Below are 23,022 nucleotides of genomic sequence, written 5' to 3' on the forward strand. Positions count from 1 at the left end.
GGTGGAAGGGGTGGGGGGTGTTGTCACATTATAGGGATTGCAACTAATGTCGCATATCAATATGTGTATAAATTTTTGTATGAGAAATTAACTTGAGCTGTAAACTTTCACCTAAAGCACAATTTTTTTAAAAAAATGTTTTTTTTTAAAAAAAAGTATTAGCAATACCGAAGGTAAACACGTATACTGTTTACCTTCTGCCCTATTCCACTTTTCCTCTCAGTCAGTGATGTTGATAGAAATGTTCATAAAGACCTATGAAAGCATAGAAGGCACTACTAGTTGGTGGTGAGTGTTGAGAGTATTGAGTATCACAGGTGCTTTACGTATGTAGTTAGGCCTTTTTAAAAGATGATTTTAGAAGATTGCTTGGGTAAGCAAATTAAGGAAGGAAATAGGCATAGAGATATGAAAACATGGTGTCTTAGGAAATGGCCCCATTGTTTATACTGTTGAACTGGTCACCCTGGGAGAGGAAGGGTTGATGTGACGTGGAAATGGTGAAGAGGCTAGAAAAACAGGCCAGATCATGGTGGCCATTGTATTACAATACTTGCTATATGATGACAAATCACTAAGGAATGGTCATGATGATGGGGATAAAGGGAAGTTAGGAGGAGTCAGAGGAATCAGGAAGGTGAGATGTCTAGTGATGTCATTACAGCAGGGCCAGATTTTGGAACCTCTGTCATGTGGCAGGAAACCCTAGTGCCATAGTGGTTAAGAGCTATGGCTGCTAACTAAAAAGTCGGCAGTTCAAATCCACCAGGTGCTCCTTGGAAACTCTGTGGGGCACTTCTACTCTGTCTTGTAGGGCCGCTATGAGTAGGAATTGACTCAATGGCAATGGATTTTTTTTTTTTTTTAATCATATGGTAGGTGCTTTACTTATATTAGTGATTCCTTATAACACGCTTTTAAGATAAATATTATTTTGCTGATAAACTTCGGTTCAGAAACATTAAGAAGGCAGTGAGTGTTAGATGAGGAAGACATAGATAGGTAGATTACCAGCTCTTGCAGGGCCTGGAGGCCATCCTCTATACTAAGAGCGGTAGGAAGCTGTCAAAGGGGTTTTTGGAATCGACTCTACGGTAATGAATTTTTTTTTTTTTTTTTTGGTTGGTTGGGGAGGGTGGAATGTTGGATTTGATTTGAAAGGATTATTGTGACTACTGGGTGGAGAACAAATTGGGAGGAGGAGCAAGTCTATAAGGAGATTTTACTAGCTAATACTGTATAAAAAAAAAAACCTGTTGCCTTCGAGTTGATTCTGACTCATAGCAACCGTATAGGACAGAGTAGAACTGCTCCATAGGGTTCCCAAGGAACAGCTGGTGGGTTAGAGCTGCCAACCTTTTGGTTAGCAGCTGAGCTCTTAACTACTGTGCCACTAGGGAGAAATGGGAGCTAAGACTGAGTATTGGTAAGAGGGATGGAAAGGAATGGATAAAATTGGTCAAAATAGAAAATAAATTCACTAGAACTTGCTGGAATATTGAATATGGGTAGATCAGGGAAAGGGAGGTACCAAGAATGACTAGAAAGATGGTGTTATTTACTGAGATAGGGAAGCCTAGAAGAGGACCACAATTTGGAGGGAAGTTCATTTTTTAATATGCTGAGTTTGAGGTACTTTTGATACATCTAACTGGAGCTGTCAAGTAGAGCCTGGAGTTTCAAAGTGAGATCTAGACTGGAAATATAAATTTGCGAGTTATTTGTTTCTTGGTGGTAATTGAAGCTGTGAACAGGGACATAGTTATCAGATCAAGAATACAGGGCAGAACAGGCTAGGACAGAGCCTTGAGAAACTTAATATTCACTGGCTTGGTAAAGGAGGATGAGCCTGAGAAGCAGTCAGAGAGAAGACTTGTGATAGACGGTCCACGAAGTTTTAGGTCAAGACTTAAAACATATGGCTGATGAGTATCTGAATATGATGTTCCCTGGTGTTTGCAAAATTGGTAAATTATGCCATTATTAACATTTTTCTTTAATTCTTCAACTTACTTCATTTAGGAGACCTATTAGTAAGCACAAGTTCTAAGCTAGAGAGACCTGGATTAAGTTCCAATTCTGCCTGTATGTCTTGACGGGTTGATGGAGGTTAAATAAGATTATCTCAAAAGTGCTTTTCTCTAAATAAAAAATGTTTGGAAAATTAGTTTCTGCAGGAATCTTTTTTATTTACTCTGAGAAAAGGAATAAAACGCAAGTACTGTCTAACCACTCGACGGCACTGGGGTTTTTTGGGGGGTCTAACCACTGTCAAATTCAGAACACACTTTTTTGCTAGTGTTCCTAATGAAGATCGCCAGATAAACTATTTGAAAGTAAGTCAGTGCAGGTTCCATCCACCACTCTGAACATTAGCTAAAAAGTGTATTTGTACATCATTTATCATTAGTACTTAGGCCCTGACTAAGGTACACCTGACCCAAGCCATGGTGTTTTCAGTTGCCTCATTTGCACCTGAAAGCTGGAAGACCAAAGAAATAATTGATACCTTTGAGTTATGGTGTTGACAAAGAATATTGAATATACCATGGACTCCCAGAAGAACGAGCAAATCTTTCTTGGAAGAAGTACGACCAGAAAGCTCATTAGAAATGAGGATGTGGAGACTTCATCTCACATACTTTGGACGTGTTATCAGGATGGACCAGTCCCTGGAGAAGGACATCATGCTTGGTAGAGTTTGAGGGTCAGCAAAAAAGAGGAAGACTCGTCAATGAGATAGATTGATACAGTGGTGCAACAACGAGCTCAAGCATAACAATGTTAGGATGACGCAGGACCCGGCAGTGTTTCGTTCTATTGTACATAGGGTCACTATGACGTGTTGCACCTACAATAACAAACATTAAATTTAAAAAGCCACATGTGGCTAGTGGCTACAGTATTGAACAGTGCAGATCTAGACTGAGTTCCATGTCTTTCTTTCACTACTGTATCCCACAGAGCCTAGCCTAACAACAACATTTAGGCCCTGAAATACATGCTAATCAAAATTTTTAGTTTTTCAAAAAAGAAAAAGAGGGAGAGAATGGTTGCACAACTCGAAGAATGTAATCAGTGTCACTGAATTGGACATGTAGAAATGGTCGAATTGGTGTATGTTCTGCTGTGTATATTCTCAACAATAACAACAAAACAAATTAAAAATGGATGAATAAAAGAAACCCAGAGATGAAAATGAGTCACAATCTAAAATTCCACACAGGGAAATTCACAGGTACTTGATACACAGTAGACATTCAATAAATGTTTGTCATTTACGCTTAAGCAGATATAAAGATCTCTAAAATCGATGTCTTCAACAAGTACTCTACAGATGCCTATGGCAATCTTTGTTAGCCACTGTTTGTTGTTAAGGGCCAGGGAGCTGGTTCCTACTAATAGTGATCCCATGTACAACAGAACAGAACACTGCCTGGTCTTGCGCCATCCTCACAATTGTTGTTATGCCTGAGCCCGTTGTTGCAGCCACTGTGTCAGTCCATCTCATTGAGGGTCTTCCTCTTTTTCACTGACCCTCCACTTTACCAAGCATGATATCCTTGTTAGGCACTGCAGTTTATTAAAGGTATTTTGTGCTTAAAAAATCATCTATGTGAAACCAAGTGGTCAAAATTACTCTAAAGCAAAGATGAGAAAGTAAGGGGGAAGGTAAACTAGAGTACTGGAAATGGTATAACCAGAATGGAATGAGAATGACCACAGTTGTGAAAAATGTAACCAATATCACTGAATAATTTGTGTAGAAATTGTTAAACGGGAACCTGATTTGCTGTGTAAACATTCACCTTAAACACAATAAAATATTAAAAAAAAATTTTTTTTTTTAGTGTTTCATTTGTATTTTCAACCAGAAATGAAACTACAGTAGCTGTGCACATAAATATAAAGTAGGAGTAAGCTGTATCTCTGGCGTTGGGGGTCCTGCAAGACCACCTCTAGGTTTGATGATTCTGTAGGACTCATAGGAGTCAGCCACACTCACAACTATGATTTATTATAGCAAAAGAATACAAAGCAAAATCAGCAAAGGCAAAAGGTACATATGGCAGAGTCTGGAAGAAACCAGACACAAGCTTCCAAGAGTCCCTCTTCCAGTGGAGTCACATAGGATGCGCTTAATTCCTCCGGTATTGAATTGTGACAACATGTATGAAGTGTTATTGCCCAGGGTACTGAGTAGGCACCTTCTGCCTAACACTAATGAGAGTTCCGGATTCCCAGAAGGATAGCAAGTGTTCAGCATAAAACTTACTGTTTGCACGAAGAGTTTAGGCAGTGAACCTCTCTCGTCAGTTAGAGAATAGTGGGAACCCTCCTAAAAACCAAATCTTTTAAAAATTGTTTTTTTTATATATCCCTGTCTAGTCTTCAATTTTCACCAAACATTGGAAGCAAGATTCAGTTTTGCTACCTAGAAATTTTCAGTGTATCTCTAGTTGTCATTGGGTGCTGTCGAGTCGGTTCCAATTCATAGCGACCCCTTGTGATAGAGTAGAAATGCCCAGTAGAGTTTTCTAGCCTGTAATCTTTACAGAAACAGATCACCAGGTCTTTTCTCCCACAGAGCTACTGGGTGGATTCTAACTACTAATCTTTTGGTAAACTGTTCCGCCTCCGTGGCTCATTTTATCTTTAGTTACTAGAAAATAAATCGATAACTCCAAAATACACCATACCAGTTTTTTTAAAAGCATGATGAGGGTGATAAACTTTAAAATTAGGTGTATATGGCAAGAAGGATGAGGCCACATTCCTCGTTAAAATATCAAGAGGTCTTAGTCATTTTCTTCCCTATCCAGCTTTCTGAAAAGTTTGCATGGCAATAGGTATGCTCTTACACCAGTCATTCCAGTGTGACGGTATGTGTGTCATGTCTTGATGTGGGTGGCAGCTGGATAGGACTGCTCAGATAGTACTGGAATTGAGAGAATTGGGAAGGTATTACAGATTGGAAATGGTAATCCAAGAGTTGAAGACTTCAGAGCTGGCTGGAATCAGAGCAGAGGTCAAAGAGTTTCTAGTATTCTGGGACAAGACAGAAAGTAAGGACAAAAGTCAGGGACATTAGCACTTAGCTAAACGTTCATAAGCCAGAGAGTCATTTGATGATAGGGAGAAAAAAATCTCAAGGGAAAACAAAGGCCAGAATAATTTACAAATGTTGGCATTTACAAAGCTCTTTCTTATTATCTGATATGATTGTATCATCAGCCTCCTAAAATGGGTGCTATTATTTTTCCTTTATTCAAAGATATTGAGAGACTTGGCGCAAGTCAGCACAGTAAGTAGCAGAGCTGGGACTCAAATTTTAATTCTTCAGACTAAAAAGCACATATTCTTTCTAGGATAGCTGTATTTTTCAAACTGTATTCCATTGATTCTTAGGGTTCTGCAAAGGTGTCCAATGTGGGGATGGGGATATCCATCCTTAGGTCACGTTCCTTCCCAGTCCTGTTTCACCAGAGTAGTCCAGTTTTAAATATTTGGATTTTAAATAAAATTTTCTTTGAAAAAGTAGTTTTGCTGCTTTAAAAACTTGAAATCAATTGGATTAAGGGCGTATGTTGCTTAAAAGGGAGATAAAAATTCTGACTTCAATATTGCCAGTAACTATGTGACTACAGGCAAGCCTGGACCCTGGTTCCCACCCTATAAAATTGGAAGAGTTGTTTTTAGATGACTTCCAAGACCCCCTTTAAAAGAAATTTATTCTTATATCTGCCAGAGCCTAATTCATTCCTTAAAATACATTTTGGAATGCTATTCTACAGTCATATAATAGTAAAGTTGGAATAATGGTAGCTAAAAAAAAAAAATCTGTTAAGTCGATTCCGATCCATGGTGACCCTATAGGACAGAGTAGAACTGCCCCATAGGGTTTCCAAGGAGCAGCTAGTGAATTCGAACTGCCGATCTTTTGGTTAGCAGCCTGAGCATTTATGTATGTGTCTGGTACTATACCAAAGACAACATTTGTAATCCCCACTTAATTCTTTCAGTGGTCTTAGTACTTTCCGTAGAGAGAAGGTGAGGCCTATAGAGGTTAAATAACTTGGCCAAGATCATACAGCTAGCTAATAAGTGGCAGAGCAGGGACACGAACTCAGGTCTTTTTGGCTTTGAGCCACAAAAATTTTTTGCATTGGAGATTTGTCTCTGGGTATAAAACTTCAGCGAGGCAAAAAATTTATGCTAGATATGCCCATAGGAATGTGTCTGTAGAGCCATATTTATGATCATGAATAACCAAAACAAGGGGATACTGTGTGGGTTAAAATCAGGAAAGGTGTGTATGTCAGGGTTGCATCATTTCACCATACTTTGTCTGCTGAGCAGCTAATCCGAGAAGCTGGACTATATGCAGAAAAACATGGCATCAGGCGTGGAGGAAGACTCATTTACACCCTGTGATATGCAGGTGACACAACTTTGCTTGTGAAAAGGGAAGAAGACTTGAAGTAACTACTTATGAAGAACAAAGACTACAGCATTCAGTTTGGATTATACCTCAACATAAAGAAAACAAAAATCCTCACAGCTGGACCAGTAAGCAACATCACGATAAACAGAGAAAGATTGAAGTTGTCAAGAATTTCGTTTTACTTGCATCCACAATCAACACCCATGGAAGCAGCAGTCAAGAAATCAAAAGACGCATTGCACTGGGCAAATGTGCTGCAAAAGCAGAGATGTTACTTTGAGGACTAAGGTGTGCCTGGCCCAAACCATAGTATTTTCAATCCATTGTATTTATCCGAAAGTTGGACAATGAATAAGGAAGACTGAAGAATTGATCATTTGAATTATGGTGTTGTATGGACTGCCAGAAGAATGAACAAATCTGCTTGGAAGAAGTACAGCTAGAATGCTCCTTAGAAGTGAGGATGGTGAGACTTTGTCTTACATAGTGGACGTGTTATCAGGAGGGACCAATCTCTGGAAAAAGACATCACGCTTGCTAAAGTGGAAGGTCAGCGAAAGAGGAGACCCTCAACGAAATGGATTGATACAGTGACTGCAGCAACGGGCTCAAGCATAGCAACCATTGTGGGGATGGCGCAGGACCGGACAGTGTTTCGTTCTGTTGTACCTAGGGTCGCTGTGAGTTGTAACGAACTGGACTGCACCTAACAACAGTAACCAAAAGGGTTATGTGCTCTGTAAAGTTATTTTTCTAATGCATAAAATAGGGTTTAAATATTTACTTTGCATATAAAATATTCTCAGAGTTTGTGCTATAAACTGAAACTTTTTATATGTAGAAAGCTCATTTAAAAGTAAATATTCATTTATAATGCAAAAAAGAATTGCTTGTGGTTATAGTGGTGAAGATATTACAGGGCTGAAAGAAAGCCTTCAAGGTGTACTAGAGAAATGAAATCAGCTTGGTACTTAATGTCCTCTATGAAAGCCAGAAAAATTAACAGTCTTATCAGAGTAGATGACTGTACTTGTTAACTAAAGTTCCATTGTATTCTGTATACTTTTCCTGAGTCTCTCATAGGTAGAAGGAGCCCTGGTGGCTCAGTGGTTAAGCAGTTGGCTGCTAACCAAGAGGTTGGTGGTTTGAACCCACCCAGTGGCTCCAAGGGAGAAAGACCTGGTAATCTGCTCTGTCACAGGTGGTCTCTGTTTAGAGTCAAAATTGACTCAGCAACACCCAACAACAACAACTCAAAGGTAGACACCTATGTATTAAGCTGACACTAGAGGGAGAGTCTGTTAGTTCTAGGGTATAGGGAGGAGATTTAGCAGCTTGCTGCATAAGGTGAAATTTGGACCAGTGATCCTGCAGGGGGAAACCTGTTGCCATCAAGTTAATTCTGACTCGTAGCAGCCTATAGGACAGAATAGAGTGGCCCCATAGGGTTTCCAAGGCTGTAATCTTTATGGAAGTAGACTGTCACATCTTTCATCCATGGGAAGGCTGATGGGTTTGAACCACCTACCTTTCGGTTAGCAGCTGAGCTCTTTAAGCACTTGGCAGGGGGAACGGTGGAGCAAATTTTAAGAACAAAGGCAACAAAATGGTAAAGCCGTGGAGCTATTTATAGGAAACAGTAAATTGGTATGACTGTCAATAGATAAATCTCCTCAAATGCAATAAAATTAATAATAACAGCTACAGTTTATTGTGTGCCTGGTATACACAAAGTTCACCATTGCAGGTACTGTATAGAGCTTCCTCATTTAAGCCTTATATCAATCTTGTAAAGTAGGTAGAAAAGATGGATTTTACTCCAGTGTCCATAAGGAAAGAAGCCCTGGTGGTGCAGTGGTTAAAGCAGTCGGCTGCCGACCAAAAGTCAATTTGAACCCACGAGCCGCTTCACAGGAAAGATGTGGCAGTCTGCTTCCATAAAGATTTACAGCCTATCCCACAGGGTCACTAATAGTGGGAATCAACACAATGGCAGTGGACTTGGTTTCCACAGGGCCATAAAGAACCAGAGACTGATAGTTATTAGATAACTTACACATGGTCAGATTGTTAAGTGGCAGAGAAGTAATTCAAACCTAGGACTACCTGAATCCCAGAGCCATATTTAATCATATTATGTCTTCTTCCCATGTCATAGGCACTAAATAAATATTTGAAAGAAGAATAATTCTGATAAGCACTCACATCCTCCATTATTATTTCCTAAATTATGAGATAGAAGTATGTGAAAATAATTTTAAGTAATCATTAATGATTTTATGTAGAAACTTGTAAAATACAAAATTTCAAATACCTTCCAGCCACTCCACAGGAGAAAGATGTGGCAGTCTGCTTCTGTAAAGATTTATAGTCTTAGAAACTCTATGGGGCAGTTCTACTCTGTCCTATAGGGCTACTGTGAGTCAGAATCGACTTGACAACAGTAGGTTTGGTTTGTTTTTAGTTTGAACTATTGGCATTTTACTTAGTCCAAAGAGTGCATTCTTAATAATTTATTATAAGGATTTACTGGGTTTTAAGCTTTAATTATACATTTGTTCTGAATCTCAAGGAAAAGGAATATGTAAAGTCTTGTCTTGGATTGCCTTTGACAAAAAAACTCAGTAACTACTGTCAGAGTTAAAACTACAATGAGATACCATCTCAGCAGACATCAGTGGCGCTAATCAAAAAAAAAAAAACAAACAAATACTAGTGTGGTTGTGGAAAGACAATAATTCTTACACATTGCTGATGGGAATGTGAAATGGTACAAACGCTGTGGAAAATGATATTGTGCTTCCTTAAAAATCTAGAAATAGATGCAGCAATACCACTTCTAGGTCTATACCCTCGAGAAATAAGAGCCATGACATGCATACACAAATGCACGCCCATGTTCACTGAAGCATTATTAACAATAGTAAAAGATGGGAACAACCTAAGTGCCCATAAACAGATGAACGGATAAACTGTGAAACTGTGATATGTGTACACAATGGAATATTATGTGATGATAAAGAATAACGATGAATCTGCAAAACATCTCGCAACATGGATGAGTTTGGAAGACATTATGCTGAGTGAAATAAGCCAATCACGAAAGGACAAATATTATAAGAGACCACTATTAAAACAGGTTTACACATAGAAAAAACATTCTTTGATGGTTATCAGGGAAAGGAGGAGAGATAGGGTAAGTTACTAAATTAGATTGAAGACACATGGTAATATTGATGAAGGGAAAGGCTATGTGGGGGAAGTCAGAACCACATGACAGAGGCAGAGAAGGCACTGAAAGGAACTCAAGAACAAAAGGCAAGTACAGCAATTGCTGTAACACAGATAATCCTGCAACGGTAGTATTAACAAACAGTAATTTACAAAGGAATACATAGGTAGATAGGTAAGCTAAAGAGGCGTGGGAGGGTGTAAGGGAGCACACCCACCTGCAGATAAAGGTTAGGTTGTAGGTAATGCTACAAACATTTGTAGATGCTGCATGTCTACTAATACAGATGATAGAACACACGAGGGGCACAGTCATGGAAACTTCTTATACACAACGAAACACCTCCCAGGACAAAGATACTAGGCTTGAAGGCTAAGGACCATAGACGCGGGGGACATCCACATCAATTGGCATAACATAGTGCATAAAAACAGTGTTTTGTATCCTACTTTGGTGAGTAGCATCTGGTGCCTTAAAAGCTTTCAGGTGGCCATGTAAGATACAATTAGTGGTCTCTTCCCACCCAGAACAAAGGAGATTGAAGAAAACCAAAGACTCAAGAGAGCAATTAGTCCAAAGGACTAATGAACCACATGCACCACAGCCCACACCGCCCCGCGGCCAGAAGAATTAGATGCTGCCCGGCTACCACTACCTACCGCTTTGACTAGGATCACAATAGAGGGTCCTGGCCACAGTAGGAGAAAAATGTAGAACAAAAAATCAAATCGATAATAAAAAAAGACCAGACTTACTGGTCTGATAGAGACTGGAGGATCCCCTGAGGCTGTGGCCCTAAGACACCCCTCTGACTTGGAACTGCTGCCAGTCCCAGAAACCACCTTCCAGCCAAGCAGTACGCAAAAAGAACTTGCTCCATAGAACAAACAAACAAGACCAAAAGGATCACATTTTCCCAAAAGTAAAGATGAGAAGTCAGGAAGGGGTAGGAAAATCAGATGACACAGGGAACCCAGGGTGGAAATGGGAGAGTGTTGACATGGCATAGGGATTGCAACCAATGTCATGGAACACTTTGTGTACAATTTGTTGAACGGGAAACTAATTTGCTCTGTAAACTTTAACCTAAAAGTAAAATACTAAAAAGAAAGTAAAGGGTTTATAAGAGCAAGTCTGGTTTAAAGGTACATAATGGTATCTTTAGGAGACTTTGTGGTGTACTGATACATGTAGTACAAGGTGGTGAGAGCCTTTGGTGGAAGTTTTACTTCCAGTTCTGCCATGGCAGATTGTATGACCTTAAGCCTATGGCTCAACATCCCTGAGACACGCATTCGTCCGGCCAACTGCATGCTAGATACTGTGCTAGTGCTGGAAAGTAGACCATTTTTTAAATTTGAAAACCAAGGGATTGTATTAAGATAGAATAATCTCAGGTTCTTTGTAGCACAAACTTCGTGGTCCTAATTACTTTTTGAAATTGGTGTTTGACATTATTGTCTAATATTTTAAAGTTTTTCCCTCTTGGAATTAAAGAATCAGTATTTGAGCCTAATATATATGTATTTTATAGGTTTACATATAATACTGTGTATGAGATTTTTTCCAAAATTTCTCTTAAAATAGGATATTTATACTTGAGCCCTTATAAAGTCTTATTTTATGTACTGTCTTATTTTGAACCACAGAGAACGGTTTGGGGAAGCCATTAGCCCAAAATCACCTCAGTTCATGCTAGTTCTAGATGCTTAGGTTATTTGGCAGAATCTGTTTTTTAAAAAAGCTTAATTTAAAACAGTTTTAGCAATTATTCCTGGAGATAGAACCTCACAATTGCAAATGTTAGCTGTCATTGTCAACAAGTGCTTAAATTGTAGAGATCATGAGTGATCCTACAGAATGAATAGAAATAACAAATTTTCTAATGTCAGTAGTCGTTATTTGACATTAAATTTCCCATGAACGCTTCATACATGGATTCAAAAAGTGTGTCTCAGTCAATTTATTCAGTGTACTTCATTGAGGCCTCTGCTCAAATGTCTTATCAGAGAAGTTTACCCCAACCATCCTGTGTAAAACAGCACCCCCATCACTCTTTATCCCCTTAGACTGCTTTATTTTTCTTTATAGCACTTAGTATGATACATAATCCCACAGATTATATATTGTTATTTTCTCTTTCCTAATGTTCGAATATAAGCTTTATTCTAGGAACTTTATTTTGTGTACTCTTAACTCCTCATCACCTGGCACATAATAAGTACTAAATAAGTACCTGTTGAAAGAATGTGTAAAGAGTGTGAATAAAATTATTTCATAAAATGTGAGAAGAGAAAAGCACTATGTCTAAGTTACTGTATTTTATATAATATGCAAATAAATTAATAAATTTTAAGTAGCCATTTGGGTATTTAATTTATATTTCTAAAAGTTTAAGTAATCTGGCCAAAAACTGTTTTTGATCTTCTTATTGAGAATATGAGAGGGAGGAAGGGCCACCTCATTTGGCTCATTCAGCTTTGGGTCATATACAATATATATCCAAAGTCTACAAGGAGTTTTACAAGTGAAAGTTTATGGCAACAATATCAGTTTTTCAAAAGAAATAATAAATGAAATTTAAGGTTATTGTCTGCATGGAAAATAAGATAAATTTGCAAAAAAGATCAGTCTGTAACAGCCAGTCCTAATGTAAATATTGGTATATTATGGCCACAAAATTAGTTTGCAGCCTACAGAGTATTAGTTTATTGGATTCAGTTGGTTAATTGCATGGACGCTCTATATGTATTGATTTATCTGTTTGTGTATCAGGAATATTGTGTGTTGTGTGTGTGTGTATTTGAAGCATTTTCATAATTAAACCAAACCTAGTGCTGTCGAGTCAATTCCGACTCATAACATGATCCAGAGGCTAGATCCTGTGGGACCCAGTGGTTGTGGGTTTTCACACATCAAGCTGTGTGAGTGGTGTAGAATAGGTGGAGACTAGGTTTAATCAAGGCTGAGGTTTTACAGGTGAGTATAATAAAGGAAAAGAGCCCCGGTGGCACAGTGGTTAAAGCACTCAGCTGCGAACCAAAAGGTCTGCAATTTGAACCCACCAGCCACTTTGCAGGAGCGATGTGGCAGTCTGCTTCCATAAAGATTTACAGCTTAGAAACTCTATGGGGCAGTTCTACTCTGTCCTGTAGGGTCACTGTTAGTCGAATTTCCATGTGTGTCTCTGTGTGTCTCTGTGTGTGTGTGTGTGTGTGTGTGTGTGTGTGAAATGACCTTCATGTGGAAATGCTTCAGATAACATTCCTTGTCAGTTTTTCAGTGAAACTTGTGCTCCTATCCTTTAAATTAGTTCAGAAATCTAAATGTGAATGTTTTGGTGTGTGTGTTTCCAGTAGTTAAAGTTAATGCAGGGTGAGACAGAATCATACTGCTACACACTACCCCAGCCACCTCTTGCCATAGTCCCCTTTATCTCCATCCCCTTCCCCCAACCAAAAAAAAAAAAGGAAAACATTACCCCTGAAAACGAGTTTTTAAAAAATAATCTTTTTCTTCTTTTTTTTTTTTAATTCAGGAACAAGTTCCAGTTCCAGTCTATCATCCAACACCTAGCCAGACTCGGCTAGCAACACAGCTGACTGAAGAGGAACAAATTAGGATAGCTCAAAGAATAGGCCTTATACAGCATCTGCCTAAAGGTGTTTATGACCCTGGAAGAGATGGATCAGAAAAAAAGATCCGGGAGTAAGTTCTGATAAATGCATACATGTTTTAATGGTTTCAGCTGTTTGTTTTTGAAAAATATTCTGCTACACTTTAGAAGTCAGATATTTAATACATTGAACACCTCTCAGTTTTGTGCAAGAGAATGTTTAGATGTAATAATTAAGAATTTTCGTATAGAAATAGCTAAGAAATGGCATCCGTTTTCACCGTTTTGTATGTTGCTTGTCCATTTGATGTTGATGTCAATTAAAAATCATTCACCTGTGTTTGGTTATGGTTAAGAACAAGGTACTGACATTGCTGGTGGCCCTGTCAGCTGGTTTGGGGGGAGCAGTTTGGTAATGTGTCAAGGACTTTCAGGTCTATATTCTTTGAGACAGTAATTGTAGGAACCTATCCCAAAATTTGTACCTCATTTGCACCTGTAGAGCATTATGCACAAAGATACCACAGTCTTATTTAAGGAAAAAATACAAGGTGTATAAATGCCCACCCCTGGTGGTGTAGTGGTTAAGTGCTATGGCTGCTAACCAAAGGGTCTGCAGTTCGAATTCGCCAGGCGCTCCTTGGAAACTCTATGGGGCAGTTCTACTCTGTCCTATAGGGTTGCTATGAGTCAGAATTGACTTGACGGCGCTGGTTCTTTTTTTTTTAATGTCCAACAGTAGAGATATAGTTAAGCAAATTGTAGTATAGTGATACTTTTGTAAGTTTTGCAGCCACTATAGTTGTTTGCTAAGGGTTTTAGTAAATAAGAAAACTTCTATAAGTAATGGGAAAAAAGGATGTAGAGTTACATATGCATTAAAACTAAAATATGCACAGAAAAGTAGCTGGAAGAATCTATACCACTATGTTAACATTGGTGAGTTTGTGGATAATTTTCCTAATTGAGGGCGGGGAGGTGCAAGTGTGTGGAGAATGGGACACAGAAAAGGTATCGAGAATTGCGCTTTAATTAAAATGCCGCCCCGGATAAGCAAAGCACTACTGAAAAAGAAGAAGAAAGTGGGAGGCCTCACTTTACCTGATTTCAGAACCTATTATACAGCCACAGTAGTCAAAACAGCCTGGTACTGGTACAACAACAGGCACATAGACCAATGGAACAGAACTGAGAACCCAGACATAGATCCATCCACGTATGAGCAGCTGATATTTGACAAAGGACCAGTGTCAATTAATTGGGGAAAAGAAAGCCTTTTTAACAAATGGTGCTGGCATAACTGGATATTCATTTGCAAAAAAATGAAACAGGACCCATACCTTACACCGTGCACAAAAACTAACTCCAAGTGGATCAAAGACCTAAACATAAAGACTAAAACGATAAAGATCATGGAAGAAAAAATTGGGACAACCCTAGGAGCCCTAATACAAGGCATAAACAGAATACAAAACATTACCAAAAATGATGAAGAGAAACCCAATAACTGGGAGCTCCTAAAAATCAAACACCTATGCTCATCTAAAGACTTCACCAAAAGAGTAAAAAGACCACCTACAGACTGGGAAAGAATTTTCAGCTATGACATCTCCGACCAGCACCTGATCTCTAAAATCTATATGATTCTGTCAAAACTCAACCACAAAAAGACAAACAACCCAATCAAGAAGTGGGCAAAGGATATGAACACACATTTCACTAAAGAAGATATTCAGGCAGCCAACAGATACATGAGAAAATGCTCACGATCATTAGCCATCAGAGAAATGCAAATTAAAACTACGATGAGATTCCATCTCACACCAGCAAGGCTGGCATTAATCCAAAAAACACAAAATAATAAATGTTGGAGAGGCTGCGGAGAGATTGGAACTCTTATACACTGCTGGTGGGAATGTAAAATGGTACAACCACTTTGGAAATCTATCTGGCGTTATCTTAAACAGTTAGAAATAGAATTACCATACAACCCAGAAATCCCACTCCTGGGAATATACCCTAGAGATACAAGAGCCTTCATACAAACAGATATATGCACCCCCATGTTTATTGCAGCTCTGTTTACAATAGCAAAAAGTTGGAAGCAACCAAGATGTCCATCAACGGATGAATGGGTAAATAAATTGTGGTATATTCACACAATGGAATACTACGCATCGATAAAGAACAGTGACGAATCTCTGAAACATTTCATAACATGGAGGAACCTGGAAGGCATTATGCTGAGCGAAATTAGTCAGAGGCAAAAGGACAAATGTTGTATAAGACCACTATTATAAGATTTTGAGTAATAGTAAACCTGAGAAGAACACCTACTTTTGTGGTTACGAGGCGGGGAGGGAGGGAGGGCGGGAGAGGGTTTTTTATTGATTAATCAGTAGATAAGAACTGCTTTAGGTGAAGGGAAAGACAACACTCAATACATGGAAGGTCAGCTCAATTGGACTGGACCAAAAGCTAAGAAGTTTCCGGGATAAAATGAATGCTTCAGAGGTCAGCGGAGCAAGGGCGGGGGTCTGGGGAACATGGTTTGCGGGGACTTCTAAGTCAATTGGCAAAATAATTCTATTATGAAATCATTCTGCATCCCACTTTGAAATGTGGCGTCTGGGGTCTTAAATGGTAACAAGCGGCCATCTAAGATGCATCAATTGGTCTCAACCCACCTGGAGCAAAGGAAAATGAAGAACACCAAGGTCACACGACAACTCAGAGCCCAAGAGACAGAAAGGGCCACATGAACCAGAGACCTGCATCATCCTGAGACCAGAAGAACTAGATGGTGCCCGGCCACAATCGATGACTGCCCTGACAGGGAGCACAGCAGAGAACCCCTGAGGGAGCAGGAGATCAGTGGGATACAGACCCCAAATTCTCATAAAAAGACCAAACTTAATGGTCTGACTGAGACTAGAGGAATCCCGGCGGCCATGGTCCCCAGACCTTCTGTTGGCACAGGACAGGAACCATCCCTGAAGACAACTCATCAGACATGAAAGGGACTGGTCAGCGGGTGGGAGAGAGATGCTGATGAAGAGTGAGCTAATTATATCAGGTGGACACTTGAGATTGTGTTGGCAACTCTTGTCTGCAGAGGGGTTGGGAGGATAGAGAGAGAGAGAAGCTGGCAAAATTGTCACGAAAGGAGAGACTGAAAGGGCTGACTCAAGAAGGGGAGAGCAAGTGGGAGTAGGGAGTGAGATGTATGTAAACTTATATGTGACAGACTGATTGGATTTGTAAACGTTAACTTGAAGCTTAATAAAAGTTAATAATAATAAAAAAAATGCCAAGGAAGAAAGCTTTCTATGTAAGCCAACATTTTCATGAACCTTATCTGTTTCTTAATTTGGGGAATAATTTTTTTAAGCCTGAAGGATTGAGGATAAAATTTTGCTTGTGGGGAATTTTTGTCCTCAAGGCTTGTTACTGTGAGAATTCCTAATGAGGACAGCCATTATCCTGTTAGGTTGAGAATGGCCTCACCAACACAGACATAACCCAGTTTACTGTGCTGATGTTAAATTTGGCTGTTTGAGACACATTAACATTTTGCAGTAATCATAGCACCATTTTAGTGCTGGTAATTAAAAGCACATTCTCTCTAGAATACTGACTTCTGAAACATTTGCAGAATTAGGTTGTTTCATGAACCTGTAGAAAAGTGCCATGAAATTGAAACTGAGGTTAGTGAAGAAAGCTTTAGATGTTTAAGCCTTATAGCAGCCCAGCCCAGTAAGTAGGATGAAATTAGTCCGTCTTTTTTTTCATGTAGTTATTAAAATTGTCATCAGAAAATGGTCTTACTCCTGGGCTAACATTTAAAACCCAGTCAAGGAAACAGAGAAATTATCGTACAAAATTTGTTTGACTGCTGAAGTTAATCTAACTGATGCTTTCCTACCTAAAGCATCGGATTTTGCTGCAGGTGTCTTTGGTAACATGTAGCTGTCTTACAAGCATAGTTCCAGCCATGGACTTGATCTCCATGTGGTCCATATCCCTTTGCTGTTTTGATTGCTCTCAACCTGCAGATACCCAGGGAATTCGAATAAGAGAATGCGGATGTATCGACACTTATTAAAAGAAAAATTCATGTTGCATGCTTTGGTGGTAGAATGACAGGCAAGCCATTTTTATGTGTAGCTCAGATTAGCACTGTCTTTGTAATGTATTCTAGATTAGCCACTTCTAACAGTGCTTACTGATTTTTCTTTCTTGCCCCAACAGATGTGTGATCTGTATGATGGACTTTGTTTATGGGGACCCAATTCGATTTCTGCCGTGCATGCACATCTACCACCTGGACTGTATAGATGACTGGTTGATGAGATCCTTCACGTGCCCCTCCTGCATGGAGCCAGTTGATGCAGCGCTGCTTTCGTCCTACGAGACTAATTGAGCCAGGGTCTCTTGTCTGACACTTCAAGTGAACCATCATTTTTGGTGGTTTTGATCTTTTGTCACTGAGCCCAAAGAGCCAGGGATTAGGAATTAAGATCATGCACAAAAGTTTCCTAAAAATTCCTGAATGGCTGCAAGATGTTGGGGAAAAAGTACGTGATATTTTAGAAACTTAGGGGGGAAAGTAGGATGGTATTTTTATGTAAAGCCTTGACCCAGTGTTTAAAAAATATAATTGTATTTAGATCTTGTTCTTGCTCCAGTACATAGGAATTGTGTAAAGTGTTACAGCAGCTGTATATGTTTAAATTGTGTGTATCGAAGATTTTATTAGGAAAAAGATAGTGGTTATTTTTCCTAAATGAAATAACTTTCTTCTTCCCCTTCTTCCCACCAAAATTCTTTTCCGAAGTTGCTGGCATTTGGGTCAAGGTTTTATTAAAAGCTACATTTTATAACACTGGCACAAAAAAGTAGTTTTAAGCTTGTTTGCACAGTTCTTTTTTTCCATTGGAAATGGAATCCATTGCCTTAGGTCTTTTTAAATAGTGTATTATTATCTTTGGGGCTGGCTCTGTGCTTGAAAACCAGTTTATTTATAATCTGTTTAAAGTGCTATATTCTGTTTGCAGTTAGGAAATGCGGAATTCAAAGTGATCTCCTAGCTTGTAAGCAAACTGAGATGCACTATCCCTTTTCTATAAAAAATGAGTTAAGTGTCAAGAAACCAACACTAGTAAAAGTGGGGTTAATATTACCCTTTCCTGTGTGTTTTATCTAATTATTTTGGTTGTTAATACGATCATAATTAAAAGTTAAGTAAATTTTAAATATTAAGATTTCTGATTTATTATGCTCGAATTATGCCACCAGGCTTATGTAAAAATGGAAGTGGCACCATGGTGAAACTTAGAGAAAAAAGTTCCTCAGTTGTAACAATTTTGATATAATTTTTTCCCTGTGCCCTCCTTCCTGAGGTTGTCTTGAACATTAGCAAAAGGATACTGCATCTTTCATTACTGTAGTGCTGAGGTTGTTGAAGTTATATAAAATACATCTCAGTCTCTGTTTCTTGGAAAGCTATCTGTTAAGCCCTGCTAGTTGACTGATGAGTCTTCTAAGCAGGGAGAATTAAAATTAATGTGTCTCATGTTTTGCACACAAATGCAGAGTTTGTATAACCACATACATAACTTCATAATTGTGATCTCAAAAAAGAAGGAATTTCTCTTTTGTCTTTTTCTTGCAGTTAATGTAAGAATACTATGAATCTCTACACTTCTGAAGTGTTTTTGGTAGAGGTGGTCTAGTAAAGATGTAGTAGTAATGTTTTATCCATTTAGCATGTGTTATTTTTTCTTATGTACTCAAAGGTGACTTAATTGTTCAGCTCAGTGATACTACAGCTAAAAAAAAAATCATTAGCAAAAGGAGAAGCAGTCTTAACCTAACAAAGAAATCAGAAGTGTTTCTTATTATTGCTTATTTTACAATGAGTTAAATATTTGACTCTTAACACTTTGCTACATACAAAATTCAGGTATCTTGAAGGTTTCTTAGTAGTTGGGTTATAGAGGAATTTAGTATGCCGTGAGTGCTTTTTAAAGATTTGACATTTGGCTGTAGTATCCATTTGTTGGTTAATTTCCTTATGAGCCCCATGGTGGAAAGATTTAAAGATGAATTTGAGGAAAGTTGAAAGACATTAGATTATCAGGTTCTGTTAAATTGTTAGATGTATCTTGCTTAAGTTTTTGTTGATTAATTTATATCCACTCAATTATATAAAGCAAACTTGGAGGAAACACCTGAAGTTGTGCAATATTTTCAGTGATAATGCCTTTTTATCCTTGTGTTTTCTACTTAAACATGATGTCTATGTCACCGGATGTTATAGCCAGACTTTTTTTTTTTTCCTAGGTTGTTAAAATTGGTAAATGAACATTTAAAAAAAATTATTTTCCGTGTTCCTGTTAGTCTTTCTTTATTGCAAGGCTTACCTCAGAGAAGTTTGGCCATACTATTGAAGGAACCAGTATTGAGCTAATTTTTTTTTTTAAGGCACTTTGTATTCTTTAATTTGAGCACCACATACCGTGTTAAGAACGATCAATTTTGGCTTTTACTGAGTTGTTAAATAAAGTTATAATACAGTTGTAAAGGGCTAAAATTAGAGTTGTTTCCATAAGAATATTTTCCAAGTTATCTAATCTTAACACAATGATGTATACATTTAATTATTTAATTACCTTTAAATCTCTAGGTATACTTTTGAGAAGTATATTTTTATTGCTTGGCATTTAATACTTTAATAAATCATATACTTTAGAAGCTTGATAGCTTCAGAATTTCTAAAGCCAAATAATGAGTGCAGCATGTTTAGATTTGGACAAGATGTGTTCAAGCTTGGCTTTTTAAATACTTAAAGTTTCAGATTAACTCTAGGATTTGAAAGGTCTCCTTCAGTTCACACAAACTCTTCTCAATCCTACAGGTATACTTTTTAGGGAATCTCTTAAAATCAGGTATTAGAAGACTCCCTAGAGTCTACCCTGTGATATAAGACCATTTGAGTTTACAAAATACATTGAGCATTGAGGTAAACTCTCTGGATACAAAGTTCCCTTACAAGGAAGCATTCATTTTTTTTAAAGGAATAACACTTAATAGCCAAAAGCAGAGCAGCCTGCAGTCCTGAGTCTGAAAGCAGTAAATAGGATCAAAGATAAGCCTCTTTAGGCATAATTCAGAAATGTAGGCAATTTTGTGGCTACCTCTGCTTACAGAAGCATTGACTAGCAGTATTTCTCAGAATTAACTGATTTATACTTGCATATAAATACATCTTAGCCAATGTAATAATCTCAACTATTTTTTTAAACATTTAATTTTGGAATTAATATTTACAAGAAAAGTTGCATATTTGAATAGTATCTCCTGAAATAATATTAAATTTACTTACATAAATTTAAAGATACTCTTTTATCAGGTGAGAGAGGAGTCAGAGTAGGCAGTTTATGGACCCTCATTGTGTACCCTATCTGTACAGCTCCCCTACTGCAATCTTAAACTCAACTAACCACAACTCCTAAGCACCAGTTTTATAATTTCAAGAATTCATGTATCCAACTACTTCAAGTAGTACTACTTTTGTTCCTTAACACCTGTCCTATTTTCTGGTGTCCTGAAACTCAATCACGATTCATATAAAAATAAACAGACCTGGTTTCAAGATACCTCTGTCATGGGAGGCAAGGGCTTGGGAGTCATCACAGTTGTTCTGCAGGCATTGAGCAGTCTTCCTGTTATTCCTTTTGGGGGCCTAGCTGAATTCCTTCCAGTTTCTTCCCTCTTAGCCCCAGTTTCTAAGTGTTTTGCCATTGGAATCTCTTGTTTCCCTCAGCGTCATGCCCCTCCTAGTCATGAGAGGCTGTTTAACATTCCCTCTGCTCCATTTAGGAATGAGTCAGTATTATAGGTTAGCCTGCTTCTTAAAACGTTGGAACCACCCATTCATCTCTTTAAATATGTATTTTTTCCTCTTAGGACAAGTATACACAAAACCTAGTAAAAAAAGTAAATGTCCAACCTATAAATTTTCATTCATTGAATGTAATTACTGACTGACCTACCTTTAAAGGTGAGATTTTCTTGACAGCTATCAAAAATTAGTCTCTGAGGGATTTTTTTTTTTCTCAGTTCTGTATATCTCAAAAGTCTGAAATAAGGGAAGCCAGAGGAAAGAGCACTGAACCAGGAATCAGAAAGGCTTAGTTCTATCAGATCTGAACTCTTTTTCCAACTCTCGTGAGACTGACTACAAAAAAGTCATTTTGTTTCTCTAATCCATGTTTTTCCCACCTGCAACATGAGAGGGTTGGTAGACCAGTGGTTCTCAACAGCCGGGCCAACTAGAACACATCACCTAGGGTTCTGTATGTCTGCTAGAAATGGAGATTCCCAGGCCTCATCCCAGACTTATTAAATCAGAGTGGGAGAGGAGAGGTAGGAATATATCGTTTTAAACAAGGGTAATCTTGATGCATGACCAAGTTTTGGACTTGGTAGATGATCTCTTTCTACAAATATGAGCTATGGTTTTGTATTTATTTCTGTTTGTTTGCTTCCTGGAAAAATGACAATTATCAAACGGCTGATGGACAGGGTGATATGTGGGATATGGAAGGGACTTGCTCACAATTCAGAAGTATTCAGGGCTTTGTTGTTGGTGGGAGTGTTGGTTGCCATCGAGTCAGTTGTGACTCATGGTGACCTCATGTACTTGGGTGCTACAAACAGTTAAATGCTCAACTACTAGCCAAAAGATTGGCCGAGGCGCCTCTGAAGACAGACCTGGCAATGTGCCCACTCTGCACACGCGGGGGTCACCATTCAGGGCTTTAGTTTCTGGTAATTCAGCCCCAGTGAAACATAAGGGTTTAGTAGAGTAACTGTTAACGTTGGATGGCATTATATAAACATTTTAAAATACAGGTAGTCTCTGACTTGCAGTGGGGTTCTGTTCCGATTACTCAGTCGTCAGTTCTGATGTAAGTTGAATGCCTCACTTTTTAAAAAAAAAAACTAGTTTTCTTTATTGTTGCCTTTTTTTTTTTTATCAGTATCTTTATAAATCCGATCTTTATTTGTCTTTGGGGGTTAGCGGGAGAATGATAACATCAGCGAATTACATGCAGCACATTGTAGTACATATTGCTAACTAAAAAAAAAAAAAACTATAAGATGTACAAAAAAAAGACTTTTGTAAGTGCAGTTTGTTGTAACTCATAGTTGTAAGTTGGGGACTACCTGTAGCGTGCTAAATCTTTTAAACCATTTTGAAAAAGTCCTACAAGATTTAGTAAGCCTGTAATTACTTATGTATTCAGTGAAAGAAAACCAACTGGACTTATTTGTTAGCTCTGCACATAAAGTTTAACTAGAGAAAAATAACCTCCCACCAGCAGCACCATCTTTTTTTTTTTTTTTTTTTTTTTTGAAGCTTCTAAGAGTCATTGCAGCACATTAAGGTTTATACCAAAATAACATACAGAAATGAGTAAATGGATGAGGCTCTTGTATTCTGGGAATATTGGTTTAAATATACTTTGTGATCCCCTTTCTGAGAGCCTCTGGGTCTAAAAACACCCCACAAAAAATGAGTAGCCCACTTTTGAATTTTAACCAGTCTACAACAGGTGCTTGTTGATTATTCAGAGATTGTCCAAGCATGATTTTCAGACTTTTTGCCCTTCCATTTGTCCTTTGTCAGTTTTCCTTGCTCTTTATCAGGGAAACAAAATC

At 38.2% G+C, this 23,022-nt stretch overlaps 1 protein-coding gene across 1 annotated transcript in view; it reads left to right on the plus strand.

Annotated features, from left to right (window-relative positions):
* RNF11 (ring finger protein 11) overlaps positions 1-19,923 on the plus strand; it is a 54,540-nt gene extending 34,617 nt beyond the window's left edge. Inside the window, exons 2-3 of the mRNA XM_049875204.1 lie at positions 13,216-13,385; positions 17,545-19,923. Of these exons, the coding sequence (XP_049731161.1) occupies positions 13,216-13,385; positions 17,545-17,716 (342 nt within the window). The 3' untranslated portion in view covers positions 17,717-19,923. The remainder of the gene's footprint in view (positions 1-13,215; positions 13,386-17,544) is intronic.
* Positions 19,924-23,022: the final 3,099 nt, after the last annotated feature.

Source organism: Elephas maximus, chromosome 3 (genome assembly GCF_024166365.1).
Source record: "Elephas maximus indicus isolate mEleMax1 chromosome 3, mEleMax1 primary haplotype, whole genome shotgun sequence".
Lineage (NCBI taxonomy): Eukaryota > Metazoa > Chordata > Mammalia > Proboscidea > Elephantidae > Elephas > Elephas maximus.